The sequence below is a fragment of the Mustela erminea genome, chromosome 6 (assembly GCF_009829155.1).
Source record: "Mustela erminea isolate mMusErm1 chromosome 6, mMusErm1.Pri, whole genome shotgun sequence".
NCBI classification, from domain to species: domain Eukaryota; kingdom Metazoa; phylum Chordata; class Mammalia; order Carnivora; family Mustelidae; genus Mustela; species Mustela erminea.
In genome coordinates, this window is record NC_045619.1 from 42,175,921 (window position 1) to 42,194,277 (window position 18,357).

Sequence of the window (18,357 nt, forward strand, 5' to 3'; positions counted from 1 at the left end):
TGGCATTCTGTTAAAAAGATGAACAGCTGGTCATGTAGAAATTCTCTGGAATGCTCACTTGTCCCATGAAGGCAGGGAAAGAACTGATGTTAGGTGCAGTGTTGTTACTGGTATACAGAATTGTTCATTTAAAAAAATATAATTTACTAGAAATTTTTATAAGATTTTAATAGTTGCCTTTCTCCATAAAAGACTGCTAATCCATTAAGAATTGAAGGCTCTGAGAATCTGCCAAGTGCAATTCAGGCGGACTCAGGACTGTGCTGGAATTGGATTATTTGCTAAGATGTTTCTTATACTGACATGTCTTATACTGACATGTGTAAAAGTTCTCCTGTGTTTTCGGTTACCTTGAATTTTTCAGCATGACACATAGGATATGACTCTTGCTCCCCAACCTCATCGCTCATTTCTTCACTTGAATTCTTTGTTTCAGCCATAGGAAGTCCTCCCTCCTTTCTTGGGCACAAGAAGCAGTCTGTCTTCTTTGGCCAGCTCTGATTTATTTCTTCTTAGTGTGTTTCTTCATATCCTCAGGGTCGGTACACCCTCGGGGGTCTCTCTACTTAATGGATGAATTTCTCCACCAACAGGTTTGGTTTCGATTAGTACTCTTTATTCCCTCTTGTTTGCTAGAATACAGATTTTTTTTAAGATGCCAGAGTAGCAGGAGGGAGCTAAGGGCGAGTACAGCTTACCTTCCCCGGGTCACAGACGCAAGAGATTACAAAACCGATCTGGCCCGTTAGGCGCTTCCAAAGAGAGAGACCCGCGGAGCCCAGTCGACTGTTTGGAGAGCTAAGCTGTTCCTTCAAGTGTTGAGGTGTCTCACTGGACATTCCTGGGGTCTGTAAGTGCAGTTGATTTGCTGTTGCAGTCTATGCGGATGGGTCACCCTTCTCTGCTAGCCCTTTCAGATGGGACAGACGGTAGCCCTATTGCCCTGATTTAACAATTGCTCTCCGCTCCAAGAAGAGCTAATGCCTGGAAGCAAACCTGAGTGTAAAGACCCCGCATCCTCTCGGCCTTTGTGCCCTGGGATGTTTACATAGGGTCTCGGAGCTCATCGCGAATCCCCGGGGCTGCTTCCCGAGGGCAGCGAGATAGCTTGGCTTTCCAGGTACTTCCTGGCCGTCCCCCGTCCTCGTCTTCTGAAGCAGTTCTAGAACCCCACTGGCCGGGGACAGGCGGGACGACAGGATGGCCTCTCGGCGCCCTCTGGACGTCGGCATTTGTCGCCGGGCAGCTGGGGCGCCCTCGGCTGTCGCCCCAGGCAGAGAGGGGTTTCCGGGGCTCGGATCCCTGCAGCCAGCGCCTGGAAGGAGCGCGGAAGCGAGTGGGCGGCGAGAGGCGGAGCAAGGGATGCGGGGGGGCGTGGACGCGCCGGGCTTTGGAAAGGCCCCAAGTTAATGAGGCGTGCGCCGGCGGCAGAGCGCCTTTCCGAGCTGGGCTTTCCCCCGCGGTGCAAGCGCCAAGAGCCGCCTTTTCCGCTGGGTGTCACTCGGGGGTGGGGGGGGTGGCCCATTCAAAAGCGCCGTGAGGGGGCCCGGCCAGTGCCCTTCGGTGAGCGCTCGCAAGAGGACGGCAGAGGCCCGGAGGTTCGCAGCTCCGGGACCTTGTGGCGCATCAGGACGCGGCTGCCGGCTTCCCGGGACCCTGAGCCGCTGCCTCCGCCTCCGCCGCTCTGCTTTCTGCGTGTTAGCCTCCTCTGCGCGCTCCGGGCGGGCGGCCGCGGGAGCCGCTGGGGCGAGGACGGCGCGCGGCTGCTGCTGCTGCCCCCGGCTCGGGCGGCTGGAAGTGGAGAGGCCGAGCCGAGCGGCGCTCCTCCCTATGCCGGGAGGATGTTGGAGAGCAGTGGCTGCAAAGCGCTGAAGGAGGGTGTGTTGGAGAAGCGCAGCGACGGGTTGCTGCAGCTCTGGAAGAAAAAGTGCTGCATCCTCACTGAGGAGGGGCTGCTGCTTATCCCGCCCAAGCAGCTGCAACACCAGCAGCAGCAGCAACAGCCTGGGCAGGGGCCGGCCGAACCGTCCCAATCGGGAGGGCCGTCCGTGGCCAGCCTCGAGCCGCCAGTCAAGCTCAAGGAATTGCACTTTTCCAACATGAAGACCGTGGACTGCGTGGAGCGCAAGGGCAAGTATATGTACTTCACTGTGGTGATGGCCGAGGGCAAGGAGATCGACTTTCGGTGCCCGCAGGACCAGGGCTGGAACGCCGAGATCACGCTGCAGATGGTGCAGTACAAGAACCGTCAGGCTATCCTGGCGGTCAAGTCCACGCGGCAGAAGCAGCAGCACCTGGTTCAGCAGCAGCCCCCGCAGCCGCAGCTTCAACCCCAACCCCAGCCTCAGCCCCAGTCACAGTCTCAGCCGCAGCCCCATCCCAAGCCCCAGCCCCAGCCCCAGCCTCAGCCCCAGCCCCAGCCTCAGCCCCAGCGTCAGCCCCAGCCTCAGCAGCTCCACCCGTGTCCGCATCCGCATCCGCACCCACACGCGCACCCGCACCCACAACAACTACCGCACTCGCACCAACCGCCGCTCTCGCAGCCGCACGGCCACCGGCTTCTCCGCAGCACCTCCAACTCTGCCTGAAGGGGGCAGCACCCGGGCCAGACAAGGTAAGGTCCCGGCAACTCGGGCTACTAAGGGCTCTTCCGAGGAGAAGGTCTCAGGAGTAGATCTCGCGGAAAGGAGGAGGAGTAGGAAGCCTAATTCACGGATGTGGTGCTTGGAGGGGAAAATGAGAAGTTATTACAAGTTTCTGGAGATGTAGAAAGAAGGGTAGCAAGCTGGAGTTAGGAGAGGCCGGGCATAGAGTGGAGGATGGGGGAACTCGGGTTAGGCTGAGAGGCCTCTCGGACCGTCTCCCGCCCACCCTGGTTGGGTCCAGTTGTGCACTTCCCAGCGACGCCACTGGCTCTGTCAGTGTCACCGGCGCCGCTCGAGTGTGTCTGGACACTCGAGGGAACGACCCCGGTGTCTTTTCTGAGCTCGCTTTGTCCGCCGGACTGGCCCGAAGAGAGCTGGGTTTTGGAGGATTCTGAGCCAATGACTTAATTGCCTGTCATTTCTTTCCAGGTTTTGAGGACTTGAAGTGGGACGAGCACCTTTCTATTGTCTTCACTTGAATCGAAAACAAAAGTCTCCCCGCCCCGCGCCAGATCAAGTAGTTTGGACATCACCCTGCTGATAACTTGAGATTCCTCTCCTCTTAGTTTTCTGCATACCCTTCATCACGATGCAGGAAACGGCTTCAGTCCAGAAGGCTTTATTTATGAACCTTTGAAAGGATCTTCCAGTATGGTGGACCTTCTAGGAGCAATGATGTACTGTAATTTTATTTTAATGTATTTGATTTATGATTATTTATTAGTTTTTTTAAATGCTTGTTTTAAGACATTTCTGAATGTAGGCCATTTTCCAAAAAAGAAAGTTTATTTTTAAAAACTTATTCCCTAGTAAATTCTAATCTTGGAAAAGAAAAAAATGTAGAAGGGCGGTGGAGGGGAAAACATTAAGAATTCATTCATTATTCCTAGGGCATTTTCAGAAGGTCTGACACTTTCATTGTTATGCCAGGTGGTTCAAATTAAACTCTGTGATGTTACTTTTTTTTTTTTTTTGAGATTTTTTTTTCCTTAGGCATATATTTTCTGTAGAATAGAAGTTTAAAAAAACTTAATGTTCAGAGTTATATAACTACGAAAATCTAATTGCTTTTCTAAAAGGAAGTTCATAGTAATGACATCTAATCCCAAATATTTAATACGTAACCCATCTGATGGCAAGATGAGCATATCATGAATATATATACGGTAGGGCTGGTGTAATGCGGGAAAAGCCTTGCTTATATCATCTGTTTGAAGGGACTAATAAGGAGATGCCTGTGATTTCTGAATATGAATGCATTAGGCTTTTCAAAAAACACAGTGGGGGGATAAAGAGAACCCATTCAGCTTGTTTGAGAACATTTGTGCTCTTATCCACACTAGAGATTACCCTTCTCCAAGAGCTTTGCACAGTCTACTTGAACCACATTTTCTGACCCTTTTACTGCATTCTAGAAATATACTCTAGAACCTCATACTTTAATATATAGTTTGTAAATATTTTGGAGGACTAGGAGTCATAATTTTTTTTTTTTGTATTCATACTGAAAATATTGTTGATTAGAGAAACCAACTGTTTGGCTTTTTATTGCTCTTTGAGAAATTTGAGGGTTCTATGTTTTGTAGTTAGGTTAACTAAACTCAAATTGAAAAAGGAAGGGCTGGATAAACACTGGATTTTCAGTGAGAAAACAACCCAGTCTTGTTTTAGCAGTTCAGGAGTCTGAGGAGTGGGGTGGAGGGGGAAGGATGTGCTTTTAAAGGTGGAACAAACCCTCTTCTGTGTCAAATCAAAAGGATGGTCAAAATCCACAAGGGCAGATGCTACTTAAGCTTAAAAAGAGCCATAGTTGATACCAAATCCTCTTGGGGCTGAAAATCACTTCCTATCTGCACGGCTTTCCTGACGATCTCTGTTTTCCATTATCTTTTCAACAACGTCTTGATCAGTATTTTTCCAGCATCCAAATTGGAATGGTCAGTATTAGGCTGTTGCTAAGTTAGGTAGTACAGAAACGAAAATAGAATTTCATGCTAGAGATGTCTTTATTCTTCCACCTAAAAGAGTTTAGATCAAATTACTTTTTAGTGCAATATTTAAATGATGAAATTTTGAGATCACAATTCTAGTCTGAAAAGTTGTGGGCGAAAAAGAACACTGAGGCAAATAACAAGCAAAACTTAATAGACTCCCACTTCTAGTGGCTAAGCCACAGTTATGAAAATATGCTACAAATGTTAGAAACACACACACACACACATATATGGATATATATGATGGGCAGTTCCTACAGCAAACCTGAAGAGTTCTTAAGTCAAGTGTGGTTTGGCTTCTCTGGAACCACAGATGTGCTTCTTAGATAATGCTCATTGTACTGTTGTTTTAATATATGCAGATCATATAACTTCCAATTAAACCATAGTTTTTCTTCCATGTTTTTACGCTATTAAAAAAAAAAGTAAAATCCATACCAAATATTTTAAAAATTAAGATTCATGTGGGCTTTTAAAAGGCATTTGTATGTTGTTAGCTGACATAGGCTAGGTAGTGTTGTTGAAAAAAATATGCCCAGGTTCCCTTGTGGCTATTGGAATTTTTTTTCTGTGCCCTCTTGCCCCCCATGACTGTGGTGGTTATTGGGGCCACCAGAATCATGGTTCCTTATCTTGTCTTTCCACAGCCCATATTCCTTGGCCAGCTGTGATTTGTGATTGATTTGACCCTCTTAGTGGCTCTCTAGTCTGAACTCCTCTTAGCATTTATTTACCTGTGAAACCTCGGAAATTAGAAAGGAGAGGAATAGGATGTTTTTTGTTGTTTCACACTTTGAAATGATTATGGCCGAATCTTTTTTTTTTTTTTCCCCAGAACAACAACAAAAAAAGCATGCTTACTAAAACTCAACAAAACAAAATATAAATGCAAATCACTTAATGATTTAAATGAATCATTATGAATTAAATCACTTAATTCTACCATTTTCTGTAAGAAAATGATACAAACTACCTAAGGTATTTTGAGGCCTAAAAAATTACTTTCATGGACAAAGGTAAAAACAATTCTTTCAATCCAAGAAAAGGAAAAAAAAGAAAGGGCAGGTCCAATAGAAAATGTACCCCTTAAATAAACACAATGCAAAGAGGTGGAAAAGGACATGAAAAGGAATGTTCCCATCTGGAAACGGAACTTTTGTTCTTGAACTTGTGTTGACTCCAAGCCTTGGACACAGTGAGCTCAATCACTATTTGTTGAAACAAATGAATGAAAGAAGGAAAAAAATATGTAGCTTCCAGTATCCAGGAGGTGGTTTCTCTTGCGTCACACAGTGCTTCCTTCACTGGCTTTCATGTCGTTCCCAAGAACAAGTACTACGGGGCAGGCTAAGTAAGCCTCATGACGGAGCTCCTTAGACAGACTTAGCAGAAACGCACACAGATCTGCGTGTGCCCTAAGGGAGGGCTGAGGTCAGAGAGTAAATGAGTATAAAGGGCCCTTTCAAAGTGAGCATTTCTGTCATAGAGGAAGCTGGGATTCTCTCATGTAGAAAACCAACCTGACTTTATAATTTCATTTCACATGTTTTTTCTGATGGAGGTTAAAAACAAAAACCAAAAAGCAACTCATTGCTTAAAGGAGCTCCCTATGGAGAGGAAGTCTGGCGGTCTCCTTTAACTCTTTCCTGCTCTCATCCATCAATACTCGGTTTCTCTTAAAGACCCCTCACTTAAAATCTGATACTACATGAGTTTGTTGCCAGTGTGTGAGTTCAAGACATTGCTTGTTTTCTATCCCTAGGGAAGGTAATGTGGTTTTTGTTGGGCTCCAGTTGTTTGCAGTGTCTTGGGTAGTGGCAGGCTGAGAAGAGGCTCTGAGACTTGAGTGAGACCAGAACAATCCCATGGAGCTCAGAGCTTTGTAGGAGAAAAGGGGCCTGGGAGCATTCCTCCTTCTCTTGTAAATGTCAAGCTAATTTGCTTTTGCTTTACCAATAAACTGCCCTCAGCTGCTGCCTAAAATTTAAACTTGGGAATTAATAGAGCTTGATATGGAGTATATCAGCAATTCTTTCAAGAGAAATAATACATGTTTACCTAAAGCAACCTAAGATGTGTTAATTGTGGAATTCTGTTGAATGGGTTTTAAAGATCTGTTTTCTAAATTCTTGACATAATTCAAAGGGTGACTTTTTGATCTGCAGTGTTGAACAGCTAATCTAGATTTAAAGAAGATTGGATGACAGAGGGGTCTGTGACTTGGTTGGCAGGACATTTGCTGAATGGAGGATAGAATCCAACAGGGTTTTCCTAACAGGGTACGATGGTCCACTGACGGTAGCAGAAGGACTCTGGAAGCATCTGCATAAAAGCATAAAAGCCAGTGATCAGTTAGGCCTTGGGGAAGGTTTAATAATAGGTGGTCCTTCTGGATCACTGTATTTATTTTGAGAAGAAAGATAAAACTATCATCCGCTACATTGTACCATCAGTCTTCTGCTTAGTTTTAGAATATGCAGATGTTGACTTCTGAAAACCAAGCATCACCAGGTACTAAATGCTTTAGAAAATGTCGTATTTGTGAACTTAATAGTGTGGTCATAATTTGTGTAAATATGTCTCAAATGATTTTGGAGAGATGTGATTTATTTTTCATATTTTCAAAATGCATTCCATTTCAAATAAAGTATCCACTGTGTTGATCAACCTGTGCCCTTTTGGAGGCCTTGTTCACGTAGCATGTACAATATATGTTCCAGGGGCAGGAAGGTTCTAAAGGGCTTGGTTGTTACAAAGGCCATGGCCATTCTGGAAAGAAAAGGGCCATTTTTGAGGTTGGGAACTTTTTAAAGACATTTATTTATTTATTTTAGCGGGGGAGTGTTTGCAGGGAAGGGGCAGAGGGAGAGAATCTCAAGCAGACACTGAGCTGAGCATGGAACCCTATGTGGGGCTTGATCTCACAGCCCTAAGATCACAACCTGAGCCGAAATCAAGAGTCAGGGACTTAACCCGAGCCACCCAGGTGCCCCTACCTGGGAATTTTTAATAAAGAATATAAAAATTCATTAAGATCTTTTGATGAAATAATTAGTTTTCAGAATGCTAATGAATTTAAGCTGAATTTTCCATAGCACCCCAGAGGATGAGAAATGGTCCCTAGCTTGATGACCTTGAAGGCCGTTCCCTCGGAGTTCCTGACAGATTCGAGTCCTCAGTCTCTTGAGAGCGTAAAGCCTTGACTCTGAGAGAATCATCTTTCAAACAGTTTACCTATAAAGCTTCCTGTTTCAGGGTGAGAGCAGGAGACTTGATTCTTTGAAGGAAAATAATGTAACTTTACTCTTAAAATCTCCACTGGTATCTAAAAGACATTACATCTCAAAAGACTTTCAAATGGGGAATTTGAAGGTAATTTTTTTTTTTTATCCTTTAGCAGTCTTACAGTGATAGCCTTACTACTCTGCCATTTCTTTGTGTTTTAAAGAAGAAATGAAAGAGGAGACAAATTACTGCCATTACACGGGGATGTCAGGAGAACCGTGTGAAAACGTGGTAAAGCTGGTTTGGAAGGACTTCAGAGCTCTACTACGTGGCTTCGAGTCCAGGTTCTATCATCTACCTGATATGTAGATCTTGCCTGTCTTAACCTTTTGGAAACTCAGTTTCCTTCTCTGTTAAAGGATTAATAAAAATTCCTACCTTAGGGTTCTTGAGAAGGTTTAATAACTTAATGCACATCAAAGTGCTTAGAAGCTCCCTGCATACAGCAGATAAACTGGTTTGGGAATCATTATAGCTGTACGAATATGTGCTATGTGGCGTTTTAAAGCTATGAATTGTATTTTCTGAGAGCTCAGCACTTCCTTAAATGGTAAGACCAGTTTGATGGCAACATCCCTGTATTTAACTTAGAAAAACAATCACTACTCATAGTACTCCTATTTTCATTTGCTTATTACTTTCCAATCTTGATCCACATTCTTATACATTTTAAGCAAGTTACAATTAAACAATAAAAATACTCTTATATGTATCTGCAGAGGCAAGCACCCAGATGGCCACTTCAGGGCAGAAGACGTTTGGTCCCCAGGTGTGGGAGTGTTGGTGACTGTTGTGCTTTCAGAGAGCCTTTCTCCAGAATTGTCCTCAGCCTTGTCCCAGGGAGAGGCCCCTTGCAGGAGGATGTACCCCTCCTTGGGGATAGCCCATGTCCAGTGGTTGATCTGTGGAGAGTGGATAAAGACCAGGCCCTGTGTGTCAATCAGGACACGTGTAAGGGGCATCCCAGCTCCCAGAGCTCCCTATAGAATTTTTGAATCCTGTCTCAACAGTGAATTTGCACTGCAGTTCGACCAATCTTGTTTCCCTTGTTCCCTTACAGGTAAGGTTCCCAGGAACCCTGATCTCTCCCGTCTTCCCACCCAAACCTCCTGCAATCAAATCTGAGAGTCTCAGAATATATTTCTCATGGAATCCTCTCTATGACTATGTCTGTGTGTGAACACCTATATGGAAAGAATGTATGAATATACGTATTTATACATCTCTATGTACACACGTACAATATTTGTAAATATTTATTTCTACCACCATGTTTCTGTAGGAAGGCTGCCGGTATTGGACACAGTGTATGGTATAATGGTTAAGCCTATGCTTTAGACTAGAAGCGCTCAACTTGGAACAATTTTGCTCCCCAGGAGACATTTGGCAATGTTTGGGGACACGTTTGGTTTTCACAACTGGTGGTGGAGGTCAGGCATCGATATCCTACATTGTTCAGGACAGACAGACCTTCACAACAAACAATTACGTAGCCCAAAATGTCAATGGTGCCAAAGTTGAGAAACAATGCTTTAGAGCTGGGTAATCTTGTTCTTGTTAGCTGGGTTCCCTTGGATAGTGGTATTTTAATTGCAGTTTTCATGTGTAAAATGCAGACAGTGCTATGTCTCATGGAGTTGTGAACTCAAAACTAGGTAGTTAACATAAAGGGCTGTAGCTGTTCCTGTCACAAAGTACCCATTCACTATGTGGTAGCTATCATCCTAATTACTATTATTTAAAGTCATATGGCAACATCATATCCCACTGTTTTGATATTTCATTGCTTTTCCTATTGTCATCCAGTGAGTTTCTGTTTTTATGCTATTGTCAATACTGCTTCAATAAATATCTTCATGTATTCCTCTTATTGAAAAGAGTAGGGACTTAGATTCTAGTTCTGACTCTGCTTAGTCTTTTGACATTAGGCAGCTCATTTAATGTCTCTGAGCCATAGTGTCCTCATTGTAAGTAGGAAGGGTAGTCCTGCTCTTGAGGAGATATTATGGACACACTATGAGGTGGCAGTGAAATCTCCATGAGTTCAAGTCCCAGAGCTACCACTTAATTACTTTACTCATAGCAAAGCACTATGGGAACAAAAACATTGTTAGTATCTGGATACTATTTTAAGAGGGATTAGATATTATAGCTATATATCTATTATACCTATAGATATCATATGTGTATGTAATAAACATGTGTATTCCAATCCAAATAATCTGGATTTAAGAACTAGAAGGTTATTGCAACTAAAAAAATAGCATCAGGTAATTCTGGTGGTTTTTCTTTTTAATAGAATTTAAGCCAAATTTATATTTATATTAAAGTGGAAAGAATCATGTGACTGTAATATTACAACTGTCCAGAATTACTAACTGAGAAAAACCTGAAGAATGAACTCACCGGCCATTTGAAGCTATTGAACAAGGTGTTCTCACTTGATTTGCTTTTTTTCAAAGACCTTGTTGGAAACTCTCACTGCACAGAAAGGCAAGTAATTATCATGCTGTGAGTGTTTTAGAGCCCCAGCCTTGATTGCCTTCAAAGTAAGTCTGGTTATCAAAGATGGCACAGGTTGGGGACCAGAGGACTTTGGAGATTTAGAGGACGATGTGGGTGGATTTTGGATATAGGCCTTGTAACCCTTGGTCTGAGGGTTGTTTGGCATCTGACTTTAATTTGAAGAGATTGTTAGCACCTGAGGACAGAGCTGACCACTCTGTGACCTGATAGATCACCATTAACCACTCTGAGATAGGCTGGATGTGGGCGTGGCTTATTCCCAGCCAGGCATTCACCTGAAGCATTTGATGTTTAGGTAGACTCCGGAAATGAAGACTTGAAAACATCATCCATGTGGTTTTCTTGCGTACTCTCAAACCCTGCCAGAGTCATTTATAATGGAGCGAGCAAACACGTACTGCCATCCTGTGAGACCAGACGTCCCGATGAATGAGTATTCCACCGTTGTACAGAAAGAAACAGGAAATGACTCCCGAGGAGTCTCAACGTTTTAATTATGTCATTGTCCTCCGCTGGCTCTCTCCCAACGCTGACAGTTCACACAGGTCAGTTATTTTGCAATGATTTTGAACTCTGCTGGAGCAAATTTACCAAGTAGTGCAGCTAACCCTGTCAGGGCTGACTCATTACCTTGAAAGCGCAGAGCGGCTTTGTGACTAATCACAGTCAAAGAAGCCAAACTTGTAATAATTTTAGGCATATTCTCTTTCTGGTTTTTCGCTGTTGACGAAATGCCCATTTCTACAAAACTTGGCTGCAGTTTGTGAACACACACTTTAATGATCCCAATGTGTGTGTGTGTGTGTGTGTGTGAGAGAGAGAGCACGCATTCACTTTTCCTGCTAATAACTTTCATGGCTAATGACGGCGGGTTGCTCAGTTTTTTGTTGCAGAACGTGACATCTGAAGGGTTTGGAACAGCGCTGGGCAGAGCTGCCTCCCTCCCAGCTAGAGCATCCTGCTTTGAGGGTTAGCCCCACCCTGCCTAAACTCCTATGACAAAGCCCTGGTCTGTGGTGGTGCCAGGGCCCTCTGCCATTTCCTGTTGTCTTGTTTCAACACCACCACTGGAGGGAATGGCTAGATGTTGGCGGGAGAATAAATCAGTAACTTTATCCTTAGTCCCTGACTACGAAGCAGACTCTTAAAGTAGATGTGAGTCTATGAGTTGTGTTTGCAGGTGTGAGACTGAATCTGATCCTTCCACAATGCACAGGCACCCTATTCAATAATTGCAGTTACTGCCAGAAGTTCTAATTAAATTTCTGATGCCTAATTAAATCCACAACGCCTATAAAAAGTGCCAGGTAGCTACTAGAAGATCTAAGCTGCGTGACTTTCTCAATAGCTAGTGGACCCTTCTTGGTATTTGCTTTCTATAAAATGGTAGTCAGTATCACCTCTCTTCTTGCATAAGTGGTGAGTTTGAGACCAAAGCTGAAAACGGAATTTTAGGAGTTTAGACAAAGTCCCCTTCAGACTTCCTGAAGCTAAGGGTGGGTCAGGGAGGCAGGGTGCAATGACCTGCCCACGATCACACAGCCAGATTAGGACCTGATGACCAGATTAGGACCTGATGACCAGATTAGGACCTGATTCCAGCTTTCCCGATTCTTAATTAATGCTTTTCCCACGGTACCACTACTTCGTGAAGTATGGAAGATAATTTACATGAACTCAAGGCATTGCTGTTTTTGCAGATAATCCCTTGAAGAATTCAACCGTTGCACATTTTCCCCCAAGAAGTGTGTATTTTTATTTCAATTACATAAACCATCTTAAGGAGTTCATAGACATTGAAAATAAACCATTTACTTTAATTCAATTCCAGAAGTTTAAAAAGTGACTTGTGACTTAGACCTTTCAAATATAATCCATTGTGTGTGGGTTAACAGAAACCTTAAGCAAGAGGAAAATTCACTAAAGAAAGCAGATACATAATTTGCAAAGGACATATTTTAAAATACAGTGACTGGGGCGCCTGGGTGGCTTGTGGGTTAAAGCCTCTGCCTTCAGCTCGGGTCATGGTCTCGGGGTTCTGGGATCGAGCCCCTCATCGGGCTCTCTGCTTGGCGGGGAGCCTGCTTTGCCCTCTTTCTCTGCCTGTCTCTCTGCCTGCCTGTGATCTCTGTCAAATAAATAAATAAAATCTTTAAAAAATAATAATAAAAATAATAAAATAAAATACAGTGACTGGAGATATATATATATATAGATATATATATATATATATATTCACATATTTTTAAAAAAAATTTATTGAAAATCATTTATTTAGGAATTGGGTTAGAAAGCTGTTGGGAATTTGCCTTATCATATAACTTCTAAGCTAGTCAGGGAATGTTTCTAGTGTTACTAGCCACCCTTGAGGTCTTGAAATCACCTCTGAAGCTGAGAAAGTTGAAGTGATTTGAATGTCCATAGAGTTACTTGAGGAGGTCGCTGACTGGCTTTTCTAGCCTGTGTAGGTGTCAGGAGAAATAGTCCCTGAAAAAAGTCTGTGGAAGGTGATGGATCCGTGGGCATCCATGAAGTCCTGATAGGGGGATGGGAAACTTGTTGCTGCCCTTTTAGGGAACTAGGTAAGTGTAATCCACATGGCTGCAAATTCAATCATAAATAACAGTTCATGACCTAACTAGAACTTTAAATGTCCAAACTAAATGACTCAGAGATTTCAGAAGTCTTACCTTTTAATGAGAGGAGAGGGGAGAAAGAACAAGAGAAATCTTTAACAAGTACATGTATTCCAGCAGCCAGTAAACAGGTTTTTGATTCAAAAATTATGTATGAGCCCTGGGTGATGCCATTATTTCCTCTTACATAAAGTGACCTTTTACAGGGCTTCATTCATAGCCCTTGGCTCCCTCCTGGAGTCACAGCGCTTGTCACAAGGCAGCGGGCTGCCTGCTTGTCCTTCTGCAAGTGATGACTGGAAGGGCTTGATAGGAAGGATGCTGACAGCCTCTCTCTGACAGCAGATTGTCAGCATTCTTGACCCGGGCACTTCAAGAGCCTGGGAAAACACTTTGATTTCAATGTGGCTCATAAAAAGCAAGATCCAGTTGAACTGAGTGACTGTGTAACATGGGTCCACAGAGCAGTTTTTGTAGGATTAGCTGGCCCGCGGTACCCCTAAACAAAGTCATGATGATGTCAGTGTAATAGTCAGGGGATCCTCTTATTTGTATGCATGCAACTGGACATAGAAAGTCAATATTCTTACTTCGAAGTTATTGCATAGAGATTAACGTGCAGAGCAGGGACAAGAGACAGAGAATGTGTATGAATAGAAATATGGAAAGAATCAGGTGTGAGTTGTAAGGGTGGATGCAGGCAGGCCTGGGGGCTGAAGAGGTCTTGCAAGAGAATGGAGGGCCAAAGAATGTATTTTTCTAAAGACGTCTTCAATTCATCCTTTCCACAAATACCAATGAACATTTCCCATTTTCTCAGGAGGTAAAGTTCCTATGAACCTCTAAGAGTTTGATTTGTTTCTAAGAAGGGATTATGAACATCATTTTTTTAAACTTTTACAAAAATTTTTATTTATTTATTTTTGAGAGAGAGAGAGGGAGCACCAGCAGGGGGAGGGACAGAAGGGGCAGTAGACTCCCTGCTAGGCAGGGAGCTGGATCCAGGACTCGATTTCAGGACCCTGGGATCATGACCTGAGTTGAAGGCAGATGCTTAACCGACTGAGCCACCCAGGCTCCCTGAATGCCATTTAAAAAAAAATAGTGATTATTTTGGAGGAAAAGGGAAATGAAGAATTAAGATTTTTTCTCTCTTTTGAAAACTGTTTCACCTCTAAATGAGAAAAGAAGGGAAGTAAATACAGAATAAAGGGAGAACTTCTGTGAGTTTTCTATAGGCTCATCTTTTAAGAAACAGTTTCTGTAATTAGGCTTGAGTTTGAGGAGCTGACATTAGACTAGAACACAGGAAGGGATGAAAGCAAACCTGCCTCTCCCACAGGATGGATACCAGCTATTGATTCAGACAAGGTACAGAAAGTGCTTCGCCCAGTGCCAGGTTCCTAGTAAGAGCTCAATAAGGAATAGCTACAATAGTAACAGTGTTTGCTGGTCCCGGGCAGAACTTTCTGAGGTCTGGTGGGCACACTTGCCATGATTTTTTGCACCTTTTTTGGCTAATGTTTTGTTAACAGCACACCATAACAAAACTGTTGCTAATTCAAATGTAAGTAAGACACCTACTTTAACACAGAATTAGGGAATACGGACACCTATGCAAAAATTGGAACTGTTTCTCCAGGTTTTGTTAGCCATGATTGATAAGCCTGAAGCCAATTTAGCTAAAAAATAAACTTTAAACTTACTTTTTCTGTAAGTAGAAGATGCCTTTAAGAAAAATTTATGTGCAGGGTGTAGTGGCAGGCCTGCAGGGAATACAAACAAATAAACTATGAAGTTTGCTCTCAAGAAACTTGCATCTGAAGCCCAGGGAAGATAAGACATAATACTATTAGTGGTCAAGCACCAACCACAGTTAATGGAGTATTAGTAATAGCAGCAACAGCAACTAACATTTATTGGGTAGTAACTAAGTGCCAGGCGCTACACTACACGTTTTATAGGAATTATCTTACTTGCTTAGTATAGAGATCTTTGATGTAGGTACTTCAGTCAGTGTTAGATTTGATGGCATTCAACAAGCCGCTCCAAATAAGCATAGTAAGATAGAGATATATTTGTCCTTTATATAAAAGAAGTCCAGAGGTGGATGGTTTAGGACTGGCACAGTGACTTCTTTGTCATCATGGAAACAGCCTCCTTCTAAAAAAAAAAAAAAAGAAAGAAAGAAAAAGAGGCTCCTTCTCTCTTTGTCTTCCACTGCCCAGTTGGTCCCAGCTTCTATCCTCATGATCTAAGATGGTGGCTGAAGTACCAGACACATTATCTGAGTCCTAGATAAGAAGAAAGAGGAATTGGGAGCAGATCAAATGGAATGCTTTCCACAGTAAGTATTTCTTTTTTAGAGAAATTTTGGAATTCCTTGAGGATGACTTTCACTTATGTCTTATTTTCCATCCAAAGTTGCAAGGAAGGCCAGAAATGTATTCATTCAGCAAGGCATGTTGCCACCCCCACTAAAATCAGGGTTCTGTCAGCAAAAAAGAGGGACAAGAATGATTTGGGGGAAGAAAACTAACAGTCTAAGCCATCTTTTTTTTTTTTTTTTTTAATTGTCCTCTAGTTTGCAGTTGAGAAATTGAAAATTGGGAGTTGAAGACACTTGCCAGCAAATAGTGGGACCAGGATTGTCATTTAAGCATATAACTCTATTGCCTTTGGGTTTAACCGCAAGCTATGCCCATGCATTGGGGTGAACATACAAGGCAGACCTCTTAGGGACATGGGGGGATGCTTAGAAACATCAAAGTACAGTCTTTCACATTTTGTCACAATTCCTCTTAAGGTGTTACATGTTCCTTTCAAATATGGTACGGTTGTAATAATGTTCCTCTTTTTTTTTTTTTTTAAGATTTTAATTTATTTATTTGTCAGAGAGAGAGAGCACAAGCAGGGGGAGCAGCAGGCAGAAGAAGATACAAGTTCCCTGCTGAGCAGGTGGCCTGATGAAGGGCTTGATTCCAGGACCCTGGGATCATGACCTGAGCCAAGGGCAGACCCTTAACTGACTGAGCTACCCAGGTGTCCCTAAATTCGTTCTTTTTTACAGTTAAACAATTTAACTAGAAAGAATTTTAAAACAGAAAGAGGAAGCCACTTTCATGCCTTTGTGTCAGGGTCATATTGACATGGGGGAGATACAAGAAAGATCTAAGGTACTCAGAGGAACCTGGGGCACTGAAGGTGGGTCTCCATCAGTGGTGCTTGGGGATCTTACAGCAGCCAGCCCTTTTAGAGACCTCATGTCCACCCACATTTGTGGATTCCATGACAAGATCCTGATCAGGGAAACAGGAAAAGAAATGAATGATTTTCATTCATGCTCAACAAGAGGCACATGCTTAGTGTTTATTATATATTGATAATTTATTCTTTAGGGAGTTTCCTTAAGGGTCAGCAGAGTAGTGCAAAGACTTCTGGTGTCTAGATTTGGCTTTGCTGCTAATGAGCTGTGTGACCCCAAGTAAATGACTTGGCGTAGAGATACGTCTTTGATGGCTCCCTTTCAATGATAATATTTTACAATGATCAATTTCCAGACTCAACTGCCTTTCTTTGAAAAGAGTAGAAGCTTTGAATTTGGAGGACCTGGGTTCTGTTCCTGGCTCAGCCTCTCCTAAGCTGTGTGACTTTGCATAAGTCACCTCATATTCTTGAACTTCAGTTTCCTTACCTGTAAACCGGGAATAATGAAACCTGTTCCATAGAGCTCTTGTAAAGATTAAAATAAATAATGTTTGTGGAAGTGCTTTGTATTATAGTACATGATCAGTAAATGCAATCAATATATGTTATTAACCCAATGTATCAATTCTTTTTTCGTGCTTAATGCATTATATCTATTTTTACCCAATTGAGAGAGAGAGAGACATTGGTAGACATTTTATGTCATCTCTACCTGCATTGGGAGAGACAGGAAAGGAAGGGACTTCTAGCTTTTACCCAGAGGTCAATATATGATCTCTTCTGTTTATCTAAGTTTAGATACAACACCACAGACCTCTCCCCCTGCTGGGAAGCCTGTCTCTAAAACACTGAGAAGAGTTTGTTGCTGGTGTATGCTAAAAAGACCCCATCTTATGACCTCTTTGTTTCAATCCACTGGAGCCACAGACATTGAAATGTCTGTCAGCATATAAGACCATCTGTCTTTATTCTGTGCTTTCCCCTCATCGTTCCTTGAGGGCAAAGAAGGATCTACAACAAGACATGCTTACTTTGTAGGGTTTTGTTTTGTTGTTGTTTCAACAGCCCAATATGCCTTCAACTCAACTTCCTTTAACTCCTATCCGATGGAAACCCAGCTGTACAATGAAAACTCCTGCCCAGAATGATGGAAGACAGTATGTGACCCAAGTGCCTGATTATTCCCTAGAGCTGGAATAAATGCTAACACGATCTAGAATTATTTCCTACATGCTGGCCTGAACTGAAAATGGATACTTCTAAAAGATTTGATTTCGGCAGAAAATTTATTTGAGCTGAATCCTCTGTGACCTGAATACTCCAGTGAGCAGTGTGTACCTTCAATAATGTAACCAGAGACAATAATGATTGAGGAAATACCTAAGATGTAATTATAATAGTTACTATTTTGTTCTAGCATTTGCTTTATGACACGTCCTTTATCTTAACAGTGCTACTAGGTAGGTAGTGTTATCTCCCTTTTTCTGATAAGAAAATAGAAGCTTACAGAAGTTAAATAAGTTCCCAAGATCAGAAGGCAATGACACAGATCTGGGAGACTCCAGAGGCCCTGTTTCTTCTACAATGGGAAGCCAACTTCCAGCCCAAGCCCAGCTGGGTTCACCTTTTCCTGGGGAGAGAGGGCTTGATGACTTTCCAGAGAAGAGTGTGGTGTCCGAGGCCATCACACAGCCTGCAGATTCTCTTCCCAGACCACCCTGCTAAGCAGTCTGTGAGCTTTGAAGTTATCATTTTATTTATGGAATGATGGGGTTGTGGATCAAGAGGAAAAAACATAAAGACTAGTTTCATTGAGCATTTATTAAAAAAAAATAATACACACATGCCTTTATAAGGAATGGAATGGAAGCCTTGTCTCCCAACTGCAGTGACAGGATGAATTCCTCGGGAATTAATGGGAACATCTTGTCGTCCCAGAGACCCTACCTCCCACCTTGCTAGGACTGAGCCCCTGGCCTTATCCAAGGAATACACATAAATCATGGTGAATGAGAAGGCTGGGTACAGGACTGTCCAGCCAGCGGGGTGAGAGCACCTGCAAAG

General features: G+C 43.0%; 1 protein-coding gene and 1 long non-coding RNA gene across 2 annotated transcripts; both read left to right on the forward strand.

Moving 5' to 3' along the window:
* Nucleotides 1-659: 659 nt before the first annotated feature.
* PHLDA1 (pleckstrin homology like domain family A member 1) lies at nt 660-6,494 on the forward strand. Its single transcript, XM_032346957.1, has 2 exons — nt 660-2,614; nt 3,075-6,494. The coding sequence occupies exon 1, from the start codon at nt 1,410-1,412 to the stop codon at nt 2,586-2,588; it is 1,179 nt and encodes a 392-aa protein (XP_032202848.1). The 5' UTR covers nt 660-1,409; the 3' UTR covers nt 2,589-2,614; nt 3,075-6,494.
* Nucleotides 6,495-10,027: 3,533 nt separating this feature from the next.
* On the forward strand, nt 10,028-17,934 carry LOC116593113. Its single transcript, XR_004286758.1, has 3 exons — nt 10,028-10,995; nt 15,315-15,433; nt 17,359-17,934. It is a non-coding gene; the product is annotated as an uncharacterized LOC116593113 (long non-coding RNA).
* Nucleotides 17,935-18,357: the final 423 nt, after the last annotated feature.